This window comes from Castor canadensis, chromosome 7 (assembly GCF_047511655.1).
Source record: "Castor canadensis chromosome 7, mCasCan1.hap1v2, whole genome shotgun sequence".
NCBI classification, from domain to species: Eukaryota; Metazoa; Chordata; class Mammalia; order Rodentia; family Castoridae; genus Castor; species Castor canadensis.
This window is the reverse complement of record NC_133392.1, coordinates 161,853,618-161,869,478: the sequence shown is the minus strand read 5'-3', so window position 1 is coordinate 161,869,478 and position 15,861 is coordinate 161,853,618. Positions and strand designations below refer to the sequence as shown.

At 59.0% G+C, this 15,861-nt stretch overlaps 1 protein-coding gene across 5 annotated transcripts in view; it reads left to right on the top strand.

The window, feature by feature from the left end:
- Plch2 (phospholipase C eta 2) overlaps positions 1–15,861 on the top strand; it is a 76,904-nt gene that overhangs the window by 35,170 nt on the left and 25,873 nt on the right. For 4 of the 5 annotated variants that reach the window (XM_074081556.1, XM_074081555.1, XM_074081558.1 and 1 more), the window contains one exon: positions 13,916–14,062. In XM_074081556.1, the coding sequence (XP_073937657.1) occupies positions 13,916–14,062 (147 nt within the window). Of the gene's footprint in view, positions 1–3,163; positions 3,353–13,915; positions 14,063–15,861 lie in introns of those variants that run through there. The other variant, XM_074081557.1, reaches the window with a different exon arrangement.

Here is a 15,861-nt window from a genome sequence, read left to right as displayed (position 1 = left end):
CCCGCTGGCTAGAAGAGGTCTCTGGGGTTCAGGGCGGTTGGGATGCAGCCTGTCCTGTGTGGGAGGGGCACCTGGGGTCCCTATCTCCCTAGGGCTTGAAGTGACTCCCTCCTTGCTTGGCTGGCCTCCCTGGCTGACCCCTGCATGCTGCCCTCTGATGTCATCTCTATCACTCTACCCGGCTGTCTTTGGGGCTGTTTCCTGCTCAGCACAGGACTATGAGCAGTCAGCCATCCTGAAGCAGGCTAGGGCAGGGAGCCCACCCACAGCCTTCTGTGGTGCCGGGAGGTGGAGGTTTTGGTTACTGGGGCAGCTGTGGTCACTGTGCAGGACTGAGGGGTGCTACTTCCCACCTTTTGGGTAAACAGCAAAACTGCTGGCTCCAGGGAATTCTGGAGCTTGGTCTGGCCAGGATCATCTGCTACCTGCCATCGGACACCCTGGCCTTCTCTGGGCCTCTGTCCTGTCTATAAGGCGAGGAAGCTGAGAGAGAGACTAGAGGAGACACTGGGGCTTGCGGTATATGGTATGAGATGCGTGTAGTGCAGCTGGGCTGTGGCTATGTCGCAGCAAACTAGTGAGTGAGAAATAGCCCCTTGGGGCCAACTCTGAGCAGAGGAGTCATCTGGGTTGCCAGTGACCCTGGGGAGGGGTAGGTGAAATGGTTGCTGCCCTGTGCAGAGCCTGGGCCTGGGGCAGGCGTGAGCACATGTATACCACTCCCATTGAAGAGTAAGGACATTAAGGGACAGAGAGGAAATGGGTTCTGTCTACCTGTGGGCCTAGCTGAGAGCCCTGGGCTCTGAGCCCAAGGTCCAGCCAGCCCCCATGACTCAGGGCACATTGTCTTTTGCCTGCCCACTCCTGACAATGCCTCCAAAGCAAAAGACAGGCCCATTCAAGCCCACAAGCCCACAGTTAGATCCAGCCTTAGGGACAGAGGCAGCTCCTTAGACCCAGAGGGTGAGGACCCACCTTATGGAAGATGGCCACTGTGGGGTGGCGGGAGGTAGGGAACCTCCCTTACAACAGGAGGTCAGCTCCAACAGCGTAGTGTGGCCTGGCAGGCATGTGGGGGCCCTGCTCTGGTCTGAACATGTGAAGGCCACCCCAGAGAGTACAGGGGCTCTGTAGGGGCCCTTCAGCTCACACCCCACAACTGGCTGGCTGTTTATTCTGCCGCGCTCCTCAAAGGAGGAGATTAAACTCCCGAGCCCCAAGCTCTTCCTCGCTGCAGAGCCCCCCGCCCACTGCCAGCCAGGCCAAACGCTCTCGGAGAGGGATTTCTGCTTAAATGCCCAGAAATGAGGCCTATGAGATCAGAATCTTAGCAAATTAACATGTGTGGCAGTGGATTTTAATCACAGACTTTAATCACCATGTGGAGATCATCTCCAGGCAGAGTGCGGAGGGCGGGGCTGGCCACGTGGATGGATTATTCATTAGAATGTGAACTTGAGTTTCAAGCAGCTTCTCCCCCCACCCCCTCTGCCCCTGGTAGGCTCAGGGGCCTTTTGTCCGCTCCAGGGACACACAACCGATGAGACTGGCTCTGGGCCTTCCTCAGACTTTGATGCCCATCTGCCTCCCTCATTCCCACTTTCAGGTGAAAACTTGTCTCCCTTTTTCTTCTCTCTCTGCCTCAGTTTTTCCTTTTCTGAGATTTGGGGCTGCTGGCCTTTTGTGTGTGTGTGTGTGTGTGTGTGTGTGTGTGTGGTGTGTGTACTGTCCCAGGTATAGGGCTCTCTGTCCTGTTTCACGGTTCCCCCTATTCTTGGCCTAGCAGAACCCCCTCAGCTCCAGGACCCTTATCTGCCGTAGCCAGCTGGGATTCTCATTCACACTTGGTGACAAGAGTCAGGATGCCCCTCCCTCCTTGTGCCTCCGCCCAGTGGGAAGGACATAGAGCCTGGGACCCTGACAGTGCTGAGTGTGGTCACTTAGAGGGCAGGTTCTAGAGTTAAGGGCAGGTGCCACTCTGACCCAGGGGCCAGGGCACCATAAATGGCGTAAAGGAGGAAGGCTGCCCCTTTAAGGGAGCCAGGCAGCGGGCCCAGGGCCTTTCCTTGGGCAGGACCCAGCTGGTAGCACAGATGATAGAGCACCCCTCCCCCACACACCTGAGGCCTGGCCTGGCAGGAGGCAGTCACACCTCAGGGTAGTGATTCAGAGAGCCCAGAGGCAGTCCCATGGCCTTCTTCATGGGCCTTGTCACTTACCTTGTCCTCCCAACCCCACTAACCACCCTAGAGCCCCTTTGGGATGTGGGGGTCGAAGCCTTGCCAGAGGGGCTGTGGGCAGAAGAACTGCCTTTCTTGGGCTGGAGTGGGGGTATGAAGAATGGGACTTGACTTGGATGCTGGACCCGGGAAGTCAGATCATTGCAACTGTCAGAGGCCACAGAGCTTGCTGCCCTGCTGAGGGGTGGACACAGGCTCAGTTCACACACAGACTCTGTACCCTGCATACCCAGCAGGACCTGCTCCCTGGGCAGGTATGTGATGAGGTCTATTTCCCTCACCTTCATCGTCCCCCACCATCCCCTCGTCCTCGTAAAACTGTACAGTTAGGTGGCGAGGGGTCATTGAGGCGCCTGGAGACGGGGGGAGGGACTTTCATAGAAGCTAGCCCTGGGCTCAGCCTCCCCAGGCAGAACCCCCCCCACACATGCAGGACAGCTGAGGAAATGTTAGTTGGTTTCCCTCTTCTCTGGCCCCTCCTAGGGTGAGGAGTGTAGTCTTGGATCCAGCCCACAGGCTCTGGGAGAGGTCCTGTGGGCTGGGGACTGCCAGGATGCGCATTTGAGGGCTGTCCCCAGGGTGGGCAGCTGCCCCTCAGGTAGGAAGGGCCTGGCCCGGACCTGGGGTGGAGTTGGGGTGGGCAGGGCTGTCTGTGGATGGTCTCTGGAGCCCTGTGCCAAGAACCAGCAGCCAGTGCTGCCTCCCCTTCTGGCCTCTGAGTGGAGCTGGCTCAGTGCCCATCTGAGACACCCCTCTCTGATTTGCATGGCCTCCCACCCAGAGCAGCCTCGGTGGGTCAGGAGCCGGGCAGCCAAGGGTTAAGGGGGGGCGGGGCTCCCGTGGGAGGGGCGGTCCCAATGGTGGCTGCTCTGCCTCAGCCCGCCCCTCCCCTCCCTCCCTCTCTTTCTTCGCTGGCTGGCGGCAGTAGCAGCAGCAGGCTTTAACAGGCATGGGCGCTGTGCGCGGGGCACCCTGGCTCTGGCTGGGGTTTGGGGGACACTGGGGGTCAGCGTGGGGCCCCAGCTACCTCGAGCCGTGCCGATAACAGTGGGGCTGGTGCCTGTGGGCCATGGAAGAGCCTGGGCCCCCCGGTGGGCTCAGCCGGGACCAAGGTAAGGGGGACAGGAAGGTTTCTGGAAACCTGTGCATTGATGGCCCACTGGCTGTCAGAGGGCAGTGCTTGACCCCTTCCCCTAGGGTCTCTGGCAGCACAACTCCCTTACCCCATTCTATAACTGCTGCACAGCCCCTCTCCCCTTTCTGCCCTCTGCACTAGCGACACACTGAGAGATGCCACAGAGGTCCTGGTGGGTGGTGGGAGGTGGTGACCTTAGCTCTGCAGCCCCAGGGAACACCCATTGCCCAGAGGAGACAGAAGCTGTTGGGGGCTGTGGGCTCTGGCCCACGAGTCTCTGGAGTTCTCCATAAGGAGCCCGTGCCCTGCTTTGGTCAGCACCATGGACAGGGCAGCTGTTTTCCCTCCAGGGGCCTGCATTGTTTGCTTAGTGTCTTCAGGGTTCTGCCCCACTTTCCTGACCTGTGAGCCAGGCTTTGCCCTGGGCAGGCAGCATGGAGTCCCCTGAGGCTGACTGGGGCTGCTGGGTGTGAGAAGGGACTGTTATCAGGGCTTCCTGAATTGGTACCTTTCATGCTGTGCAGGACAGAGCTTCTCCCAGACAGGGTCTCTGTCTGCCCCAAACACAGTGGTAGCTCTGGACCAGGGCTGGAGAGGCTGAGAGTGAAGGGGGTCTCTGGCTGTAGCAACAGCAAGAGTGACTTGGGCTGGAAAGCAGGGAGAACTTTCTGATCAAGGGCTGGGGTTCCAAGAGAGTAAGAGATTGCCTTCTGGCCATTTGTTTAGATTCTGGTTGTTCTGGGCTCCACTAGTTCTGCTGCAGTTGGCATGGATGGTGGGGAGGAGTTGCGGGAGCTTGGAGGGCTGTGTGACCTCACACGGAGGACCCTCTTTGAGCCTCCAGAGACCAGAAAGACAGTGTGGGGCCACTTCATAGAGCAGTTTGTGAACATTCAAAGCCAGTATGCCTGCAAAGTGTCACTCCATGCCTGGCCTGTGCGGCTGCTCCAGGAATGTCTGTTCCCTTCCTGCAGTCCCTCCTCCCTTCTCCAGCTGAGATGCCCTTTATGAATGGAGGACAGTGTGGCTGGTGTGTCCAGGGCTGCCAATGCACACTCCATCGGGCCCTGTGGGACCCAGTGACTTCGTCTTCAGGTGTTCTCACTCCCTAACCACAGCCTCCACCCCAGGGCAGCAGCAAGGCTGCTTAAGTACATTGCTTGGGGACGGCCTGGCCAGTATTTTCCTTCTTGTCTGACCTGCAGAGAGCTCCATGAAGTCAGTGCCCTAGGTTGGCCACTGGGCTCAGGACACCTGCTTGCTGGTGGGCAACAGTGATACTGTCAGCTGCTCCAAGGCCCCAGGGTCCAGGGTTCAGGGAGACTGGACACACTTGGGGTTTGTAGCTGCTGGAGGGAAGAACCCTGGTCTTAGAAGGGGAGGGTTGGTGGCAGCAGAGCAGCTCCAAGCCCACCTCTTTGCCTCCATCCTCTGGGCAAAGGACTGGCACCCGGAAGGAGCTTCAATGGCACAGCCCTTGCAGTCTCAATGTGCAGCCGAGGATGGAGCAGATGGGTCTGCGTCCTGGGTCCAGCCCTCCATCTGCACCGCTAATGAGCTGATGACGAAGCCTCCCCAGCTCCTGGCACCTTCCTTGGAGAGTGGTGGCTCCTGCTGGGCAGCGCCTTCTCCTGGGGCAGGTGTGGGGTTCAGGGGCCCTCTGTGAGGCCAGAGCCCGTGGCTCTATGTCCAGAGAGGGCTGACGAGCATGAGTAATCGGACAAGCCTGCTTCTTCCTGGGAGTTTGCTTCCAGCACAGTACACGTGGGCTCCTGGCTGGATGGACAGACTTCCTGTGTGGGGAAGACATGGGGCAGAGTGGGGGGAGTGGGCAGCATCTCTGGATGGGAGGTTTTCTTTGGCTTCTGAGAAGTTACCTACCTGGCAGTCCTGGGTACAGCGGTCCCACACTAGTCAAGTGAAGACCCCAAGATGTGACTGATGATGGTGGGAGAGAGAACTGAGCTGCTGAGGCAGGCTCAAGGGAGTCAGAGAGATCCTTCGGTACAAGGGTGGAGTTCTGACTTGGGGGGCAATGGGCTGCTCTGTCCTGAGGGGGGGCCCCAGCTTGCTCAGACCTGGTGGCCTAGGGATCTCAGAGGGACTTGGGGCATCTGGACTTCAGGTTGGTCAGGTTGGGGTCCTATAGCAGCTGTTGCCCTGTTTCCCTCTGAAGCTCTCCAAGGCTCCACCTTCCAGCCCCTGAGGTTGAACTGACCAAGGGCTGGTCTCAGCCCAGTTCTCAGAGGAGTCTGTGCCCCTCTGGGTCAGCCTGGTGAGAGTAGAACTGGGGAGAGCCTCACTCAGCCCCAAAGGGCGAGAGGCAGGGACAAGGCAGCTGGCCTAGTCTGAGGTCCGGCGCAAACAGGGTGGACATCTGAACAGGTGCCAGCAACTTCGAGGAAACTAGGAAGTCAAACTTGGAGAGCCAGCTCAGTTTCCAGAATACCATCACTGCTGAAGCTCCCTGCTGAGTGCTCTGGGACTACAGAGGGTACAGGGTCCTCCAGGAAGCCACTCCCAGTCTTCGAGCTGGGTGGCCCTTGTTGCTTTGGCAGGGTGGAGTGGCCCAACCTTTCCTTGACTCCTGTCTCCTCTGGGCTTTGGGCTCTGCTTGGCTCCACTCAGCTCTGCCAGATGCTGCTTTCCCTCCCTGCCTGGCCTGGGTTCCAGGATATAAGGAACAGAGCAGGGCTGGTTCTGCCCAGTGCTCACTTAGGGACCTTGAGGACTCTCTCTGAGCTGCATCCCCCCTCCCCTCCCTCCTCAGGCTGAATCTGGTGACTTTCTAGGAAGAGCCCTACATAGACAGCTGCAGCCTGGCTTTTTCTCCAGCTTCTGCTAGGGGTATCCCATCCTGGGAAGTGACTTGGGGGCCAGGATCTGACCAGGCACCTGCCTTCAGGGAGTCCAGGCTAGGTGTTGCATGTCTGTTCGGTTGGGCCCTGCTGGAGGAAGGCAAGGCAGCTGAAGCCTTGTGAAAGCAAGTAGCTGGATGCAAGGACAGGATCCCCCAGGGACACAGGACTGAGGGGCACCTGTGGGAGCAGGAAGCTGTGAAATGGACTATTAATAGAGTCATCTTCCTGGCAGGACTGCTGAATGTGATTAATGCCACCGCTGTGAGTTGAGGTGCCATATGCCAGTGCCTGGGGATGACCAGGGACAGTGAGGAGACATGGGAGGGTCTCTGGAGGGACCCTCACTGAGGCCAGTACATCACCCTGGTGTCCAGATAAGGCCCCAACTCTGCTGTGCAAGTGGGAAGGCCCAGTGTTGGGGTCTTCCAGGGCTAAAGGTGCCAGGTCCCCCACGTCATTGTAGGCAGCCTGGGAGCATGGAGGAGTCTGATTGGGGAAGGAGCCCAGGTTCACCTGCACAAGAAGGGGATTCTTTGGGGACAGGCACCAGCAATGGATACCTCTGGCCTTAAAGAATATTCCGTCCACTTGCTGTCCTGCTGGCTGCATGGAGAGTTCCTGAAATCTGGCACCTTCCCATGTGGCTTTGGATCTGTGGCTGTCACGTGTGCTCCTGTCCCTCACTCTCTGTTGGGTTGTGGGCAGCGGGAAGGCCCGCTCTGGCCTGGGCCACCCCTCTGGGCTGGTTGAGGGATGGAACCTGGGGCCACCAGCTGAGAATGGGCCAGGTTGCTGCTGTCCCCCGCCCACTCTCTAGTAATCCAGGGTCAGGTCCACAAGCCCCCAGGGATCTCTGCGAGTAGTTGGGAGGTGGAGGCTAAGGCCCAGGAATGAGTCATTTGGTGTGGTGTATGAGCCATGGGTGACTATGGGGAACCCTTTCCCACCCTTCAGGGTGCTGGTCTCCCCTGGCTGTTCCAGGTGTCTGAGTGCTCGGGTGGACAAGGACAGGGTAGCCAGAAGCCCCTCAGGTGGTCAGGACATGGTCTGGTTGGCCTGCTTCAGGCCCTTCTGGTCCTCCCCACTGCTGGACTGTGGGCGATTTGTGGGGTCAGGCCCTCGCCACCCACAGAAGTCACTACTCCTGCTGGAAGTTGTGCTCCTGTGTGGTGAGGGCACTGGAGGAAAAAGGTATCTCCAACTGCACACAGCACAGCTACTGCTCCCTCCCCAGGCTTGTTGGGGCCCCCCAGGCTTGCCAACCAGGTCAAATGACCCTGTGCTGGGCACTGACTGTTGTCCCCACTGCCCAGCCTGACTCCTCCTGCGCTAGCCCTGGCTCAGGGCCCCAAGAAACAGACAGCCCTGGGGTCCTCCTGGGGAGGGCTGGGGGGAGCTGGCTCACACTCCCTGATAAAGTAAAAATAGTTGGGGAGGAGGCGCCCAGACATGCGGGGGACAGTTGCTTCTCTCAGACGTTTAAATAATCTCAGCCATATGTGTGTGGGCCTGTCCCTCCCTCCTGGAGCTGCGCTGGGCCAGGGGCCGGGCTCATCCCGGTGGGTGTCACTGTGGGGCTAGGCAGGGCTACTTCCTCCTTCCTTCTTTCAACCCCAGGCACTGTTTAAGGGTCTGCTGCCTGCTGATCTGACCTGCGGGAGATCAGGAGGCCTTAGTCCCCCATGTTCTATGCTGAGTAGTTGGGAGGTGGAGGCTAAGGTCCAGGGGTGGGTCATTTGTTGTGGTGTATGGGCCATGGGTGAGTGGGGACCCTTTCCCACCCTTCAGGGTGCTGGTCTCCCCTGGCTGTCCCAGGTGTCTGAGACACCTGTAAGTAGAGTGGCCATGGATGGACCCTTCGGAAGGTTGGTCAGGAAGGCAAAGAGGCTTCAATGAGGGAATACAGATTTGTTATGCAGCGTGGAGCCACAGCTGCACTGGACAGGGAGGAGGGAGACTGTCCCCATGCCCAGCCCTGTCTGTGCTCACTAAGTGGAGGTGAGTGGATAGGGCATGCCTGTCCTGTGTGTGAGAGATGTGTGGGGGGGGGCCCTGCTGCACCCAAAGTTACCCCTGTGCTAGTGTGCACATGCTGTGAAGCCTGTGGGTATAATTTGTGGATTTTGTTAGAGGATTAAATTGATTTTCCAGCTTTCCCTGGGGAGAGGTGGAGCTGTTGAGCTGCCGCTGGCCTCTTGTTGATGGCAGCCACGAGACCGTGTTGCTGCTGTGTTGGGACAAGAAGAAGCTCCACCACAGGAACAAAACCACACAGTGCTGCCCTGGCTTCCGACAGTGCAGGCTCTTCCTTCTTCCAACAGCTGCATGGGCTCGGGAAGAAGGAGCCAGGGCTGCAGGGATGTGACTTTTAGCAATTGGAGAATTGAGGTGCAGAGATGCAGTGTCTATGGTAGGGAGGTTGGGGCTCTCATTTTCTGACAGCTGCCAGGGCCAGCAAGTGTGGGACTGAGCTGAGAAGGAGGATCACCGGGAGTAAATGTGGGACCAGAGGTCCAAAGAGCCCTCCCTATATGCTCTCCCAGCTTCAGAGTGTCTCTGTCCATCCGTCTGTCCTGCAAAGCTGGTCACCAGGATCTCTAGGATGGGGCAATTGTTGGCCAAACTCTGGCATCACACCAGTGCTGACAGTTGTGCAGGCATGAGCTGCCTTCACTTCCCAGAGTAGACAACATAGCCTTGGCTCTCCTCTTCCCACCTGCTTGCTCCTCCTCGCTTGCACTTGTCCAGAGAATGCCTACTGTGTGCTGGGTACAGAAGAGGGACAGAAGAGGGAGCAGGCCCTTGAGGTCCTTGCCTGAGGTGCACCCTTGGGTCAGCCAGAACTCCAGGGGCATGAAGGAGTCATGGGGATCAGAATGGAGTACTGGGGGAGGGGAGTGGTCACTGGTGTGTGTGGGCATAGCCGAAGGACAGGAGATAGGGGAGTAGTGAATCAGGCCCTGCCTCTCCCTGGCCAGGGTTGCCTGCCCCCACCTGGTCTGGGGTGATTGGGGCAGGTCTGTCCCCCATGGGTTGGAGCCAGGTGCAGTCACTCCTCTCCTACCTGAGCCCTGCACGGCCAGACAGGGAGGCTGCATAGGTGACCTAGTTCAGCCTCAGGTAGGAGCCTATGCTGCTTGGAGATATGGACCATGGTTGGAGCCTCATAAGAAGTCACAGAGCTGCGCACAGATTCCTCAGTGGCCCCTGTTGGTTCTCAGGGCAGCTGGTGCCCAGCCTGGGACAGGCAGGGTAAGCTCAAGGGCCCAAGCCAAGGAGGAAATAGCGAGGCTGAGCCCAGCCCAGGTATGCAGCCCAGTCCCTGCATGACCTTTTTACATGGGATGCTGGCCATCTTCTGGCCTCCACGGGTCACACTGGTCTTCTGTCAGGCAACACCTGAAGTGGTGGTTTCACTTGGGTCCCACATGTGACTCTGGGGCTGTGGCTTATATTGGGAGGGGGCAGAAGAGCTTTCCTCACTCCCTGTACTTGGATCTGTGCCAGGACTGAGGGGTGGGAGGGCTGGGGTGGGCCACCAGGCTTGGGGTTTAGGAACTGCCAGGTGTCAGTGGGCTCAAGCTTTGTCAAGTCAGAGGCTCAAGCCTCACACACACCTGGGTGTGGCCCCTGGCTCTGCCTGGCCTTGCCTTCAGCTATACTATGGGGCCCCACAGCTCCCCAGGACCCGACACAACCCTGCCGTGCCCCTGCCTAGGCCCTGGCTTGCTTAGTGCTGTGTGCTGTGACTGCCTGTACCTCCCACTGTCAGAGGTAGACAGGGGTCACCTTGGTTCCTGGTCAATGTCAGGGGCCTCATCAGAGGAGCCCCGTATCGGGCCAGATTAGCTGGGCCTTCACCTTCCTGGTCATGGAGGATTATGGCTTAAAGCCCCTGAGGAGGGGTCAGGGAATCTGAGGTGTGGGGGCTCAGGCCTGCATTGAAAGGGGGGGACTGGTGTCAGGCCCACTTAATCTGTGTCCCCCTGGGTCCTTGTCCAGAAACTGACCCTTCCCCCACCAACAGTAGGAGGCCAACATGTGGCTGAGAGCTGAGGGTATGATCTGAGGAATGAGGAGGACAGGGGTGGCCAGCCCTGGGGAGCTCTGGGGGGCAGGGCAGGAGCATCCCCAGATGGGGCTAGGCCAGCTGGAGGGACATCTGATGGAATGTGGGCAGAAGTGAGGGGAAGGTGGCAGTGTCACTGTAGACATAATGTCACCCATGCCTCTGTGCCCAGGGTATATGCTAACCAGTCTTCCCAGCCTTACTGTCCTGATGGCCTCAGGACCTCTAGGTTCTGGGTCTTGCCACTTCCTGGGGGTCCAGTGCTCTACCTCCACAGGTGACTATGTTGTTGGGGCTTCTGTGGCCTTCTCTCTGGGGATTGTCAGGACTTATGTCCCTTCCTGTCCCAGTGGCTGATGGTTCCTTAATCTGATTCAAGGCAGAAAGGGCAGGCTGCCTGCCGGCCTCCAGTGAGCAAATAAAGCAGGGCCTTTGGCCAAGGCCCCTAACTGGGTTCTGGGTTTGAGGTGATTACATCAGATCTGGCCCTGTGGGTCTTGGTTCTCTATGGCCAGGCTTCCTATTGCCCAGGACACAGGGAGAGGCAGGCCAACAGGGTGGGCTGGGGCGGGAGGACCAGGGGTCCTGGTCACAGTGGTTGCTGTGGCTGTGAGGCATGGATGCCAGTAGGGGCTTCAGGGTACTGCTGCACCATGGCCAGGTCCCTGTAGGGGGGACCTGACCAGCGGAAGGCAGCTGGGAGGCTACAACCATGGAGCAGCGGATCTGTCATGGATTCCTCCTCCCAATCCAGGGCCTCCCAGAGATCAAGGGCTACCTGTGGCTAGTGTGTCTTCCACTGGGGTCCATGGCCAGCTACTGGGTAGGTGGGTAGGTCCGCCCTGAGCTGGACCCCCTCTCTGTCAAGTGGCTGTCACAAGGGATCAGCTTACCCAGGCATTGCTAGATGTAGAATGCAGCAACAAATGCCCTGGGCAATGAACTGACTCCCAGCTCTGACCCTGGTGGGTGTGAGGAAAGGTCAGGCTAGGAGGCTAGGCCTTGGGCTGGCAGTGGCACGGGCCAGGGGCCTGGAGCCAGGTGAGGATTTGTAGAAGGCTCAGGGGACCCACACTAGCCGGTGTTGAGAGTCATGGCAGAAACGGTTCCTGTGTCTTCAGTCCAGCTCTCCTGGGCCAGAAGGGGCTGGGCAAGTGGCCCTGCCCTGACTCAGCTCTGGCCTCTGGCTGCAGAGGGCTGGACCCTGGGACCTGAGTTTTGGGATAGCATGCTGCTACTTCTGTCCCTCTTCTAGACTGGCTCACCTTCAGACTGGGGGGATCCACTTGGAGGTCCCCGTAAGTAGAGGAGGAATGGGGGCGAGAGCTTGGCTGGGATGGAGGACAGACAGCAGCCCTGAGCACCCAGTGTGGCAGCATGGCAGGAGACAGCCTCCACACCGGGCCTGGTAATGACTTCTGAGGTTGCAACTGCATTTTTGGGTCCTGGAAGGGTCCCCCATCTGTCTTGCTGTCCTTCCTTAGCCTCAAACATGGGTCTGGTGGCCCAGGGACTGCTCTCTCTTCTCGTGTTCTCCTGGCAGATGGGAGTCCCCCTGGCCTCAATCCTCTGGCCAGCTGGGCTGGATCCCTGCAGGATTAGTACAGGGATTGGCCTAAGAGTGGGCAGGGCAAGGCTCGGCACCTCCCCCAGTCCCTAGGATGAGGCTTCTTCCAGTGCTCCTGGGCCCTAGAGGCTGGGTGGGCTGGCCTAAGGGCTGTCCAGGGCTGCAGGTGGCATTTAAACCAATGCCAGTGGGGCCTAGGAACAGCCCTGGAGGGCGGCCTTAGGGGACTCTGAGGGTGAGGAAGAAGAGGCGGAGGAGAGACAGGGATCCCCAAGGAGCCCTTGTACCCAGCATCACCTCTACCTGGCATGCCTCTGAGGACCTGTGAGCCAGCTGCCAACCATCATTTGGGCATGCCTGGCCCCCAGCCATCTGTTGCCTGCCGGACCACAAGAGCAGTGGCCTGCCTGGCAGATGTGCTCCTCTGGGTTGGAGGGAGCATGGTGGTGTACCCACGGTGGCAGCTCAGCCTCCTAGGTAAGAAGGGCAGAAAAGAGGCCCCACCTGAGGATTGGCTAAACCCCATAGAGCCTGTCTGGGTATCTGGGGAGGTAAGGCTGCTCCTGAAGGTGCAAAAGGCCTGGTCTTCATCTCACCCTGCACCAACTTCTAACCTCCCAGTCCTTTGTGTCTCCCTCTGGGGTCACCAAGATGTAGCCACATTGGCCACCCTGCCCCTCAATCACTCAGAGAAGCCCAGTGAGCCCCTTGTCTCCCAAGCAGGGCCTAGAGGCTGAATCCCAAGTGGGAAGCAGGGCAGGGCTGGGGCCAGGGCCCTGGTCAGATGTACTGGGGAGGTGCAGGTGGCTCCAAAGCTCTTGGTGAAAGGTCCTTGGCACTTGGGGTATGTGTGTGTGTGTGTGACAGTAACTTCAGCCCAGTTAGGGGGAGCTGTATGCTGGTACTGAACACTATGGCCCCTCAGCTTGTAGTGTGGGGAAGACAGCAGCTGGGCAGCAGGTGGGAGGGTCCAATGTGTCTTAGGTGGCCATGGAGGTCCCAGTCAGGGCTGCCTTCCTCACTGGTCTCTGTTCTAGCTGGCAGAAGGAGCCTCATCTAGCTGTCACCTTCCTCCTGTAGGCCTCTGTGGCCTGTCTCTTCCCTTGTCCCCAACCCACTGTGCCAGTAGCCACCCTATATCCTCATTTGCTGTGTCCCCTGGAGAGTCCAGCTTCCCCTTGCACCCTCCATGCCTTCTGTTCCCTTTTGCTTATGGCTTTCTCCAAGAAGTGCCCTGGGCTGGCACTGCCCAGGGTCCTCTGCACTGCCACTGCGGGGTCTTTCATTGTGTGGCCCTTGTGAGATTTAGTTACTCTGAGCTTCAGCCCTGAGTCCTGGGTTTTCTGTAGGTGTGCACGTATTCAGGGCCTGCGGTGGGAGACCAGCTGGCACTGGCCTGGATTCTCAAGAGCATACAGCCTCCTCCCCTGGGGCCTGGGACAGGAGGTCAAGTGGATGGGGGGGGTGGTGCAGAGGGCCCTAGGGAAGAGGATAGGTTGTGAACTCAAGCCCAGCACCTGAGTGTCCCAGCTCCCGTGGGGGAGGGTGACCTTCCTGGGGATGCCACAGGAAGGGAGTGTGGCTATGCACGAGTGGAGTTGTGTCTCTCAAGAGAGGCTTGTGGCCTGGGCAACATCCAGGCTGGTCACAGTGGTGGTGCCTGCCTGGGGCCCATCCTATGTCCAGCCTGTGGCCTCTCTGCACAATGGCTCTGAAGAACTAGCCTGGCCCCTGGTCTCTGTCTCCAACTGTAGGCTTTCAGTACTTGCTGTCTGGGTGGTGGCACATTGGGGTTCAGGTGGTTGATGGGACTGGTCCAGGTAGTGGCAGGCGGGACTGTGGCTGAGTTTCAGTTCCTGGGACTTGCCTGGCTTCAGTCTTCAAGGTCATCAGAGGAGATGAGCAGCCCTGGGGGCTGGGCAGGCAGGTGGGTGGCCACTGTGCCCTCCTTGGGCACACAGGGTCTTTTCAAGGAGTGGTGAGGTTGCCACAGTGCTCACGCCTGTCTGTCTGTCTCTGTATCATCTGTCTGTCTGTGTCCAGTGGAACGATGCATGAGTACCATGCAGGAGGGGACCCAGATGGTGAAACTCCGCGGCAGCTCCAAGGGTCTAGTCCGCTTCTACTACCTGGATGAGCACCGTTCCTGCCTCCGCTGGCGGCCCTCACGCAAGAATGAGAAGGCCAAAAGTGAGTGGGCAGACCAGGGAGGGGGACAGGTGGGTCCGAGCCTGGGGAAAGCACTGGACAGAGAGCTCTCCTGAGCAGCCACTGGACAGCTGTGCTTGAGACCCTGCAGCATGGATGTGTCTAGCCTCAAGTGACCTTGGAGTTCTGCAGTGGCCTCTGGACTGCAATGTGAGGGCAGGCCAGGGCTCTTGCCTGACTGCTCCCTGGCAGGGCTCTGGGACTCAGTGGGGATTGTGACTCAGTGCCTAGCCCTGTGCGAAATGCTGGGGTCAGCGAGGGGCAAAGGGCGGTTACCTAGCTTGGGGGTGAAGAGCTTCCTGGAACCAGAGATGGAAACCCCAGCCAAGCACAGAGTGTGAGGCTTGGATGCCAAATGTTGGCCCAGACATACTGGGTGGGAGCACTTGGCATGGGGTCTGCAGCAGCCACCTGAGCTGGACAGCTGTGTGTAAAGGACAGACGGGCAGGGTTGGGGCACACAGAGGATGAGATGGGGGCTTGGGGGTCAGGGAGAGTCATATAAGAGTCTCACAGGTGGGAGAAGGGTCTTGCAGGAACCTCTGGCTTTGCCAGTGGCAGGGCCCAGGTATGCCAGGGCAGGGCCTCAGCCCAGTGGTTGCCAAGGGCACCACCATGGGGCCCCAGGAGAGTTACACTGTCAGAGTCCCAGGAGGACCCATGTGAAGGAGAGTCCCATGGCAAGGGTATTCTGGACTGGATGGCTCCTGCTGGCTCTGGGCCAGGGAGGTGGAACCACCTCAAGGCAGCCCAGGCAGGAAGAGCCCTGACAGTTGGGAGTGACTGCCCTGTGCTGAGTGTCTTGGGGGAACTGTGGTGTGGAGATGGCGTTCTAATGGCAAGGCCATTTCCTACTTGCTGCACAATGTGAGTGAGCCAGTGGGAGGCCAGACAGTGAGGAAGCAGGCAGATGTAGGTCAGCAAGGCCCCTGGGGAAGGGGCGATGGGCAGTCTGAGAAACTGGCAGTTTGAGTCAGGCCCCTTTACCCTCCTCTATCCCTGTAGACCCAGTTGGGGACTTGGAGCCCCCACTCTGCCTTGGAGGGTCCCAAGAAAACAGGGGGAGGAACAGGGTGGGGCTGTCCCTCCCTGGACCAAGTCTGGGGCACATCTCTCTCCATTGCCACACACATACCAAGGAACTAGAGAAAGGCCTACCAGCAGGAGGTGGTAGGGCCCCTGGCTGGGTCTAGCCCTGTGTTCTCGGTGCTGAGGGGATGCTGGGCATCTGTGTCCTGTACAGCTGGGAGGGGGTCCTGCCTAAGGCACAGGACAGATTCTCAAAGCACCTCTGAACTCATTACTCACGGAGACTCAGCTTTTGAGCAGAGGCTCCATGGAGGCTGGACACTGCTGCCGGCCATGAGCTGGGGCACACCGAGCACTTGCAAACTGCTGGATGCCTGCTGCACCCTGCCTCCCCCACTTACTGTGCTGCAGTTTATTACAGAGGTGGCTGTGGGATCTTGCCATGCCTGGCTAGCAATCACCTCTCTTTGGATGGGGAGATGAGCTGGCCGGAGTTGATGAGTGATTTTTGCTGGTCCTGGCACCCACTGTGCGGCTCCAATAAACGGGAGTCCTGAGCCAGCCACACACCTGGGCTTGTCAACTGGAGGCAGGTGGTCTCCCTCCCTCTCAGGTGTGTGTGGAACCACTGGGGCAGGGGCCTCAGACAAGCACATTTGCACTTTGGCTTCTGAACAGCAGAGGAGCCCCCTGTAGATGGGCTCAGCAGGTTGCTTAGCTCCCAGCTCCTGGAGTTCTGGGAGGCTGTGACC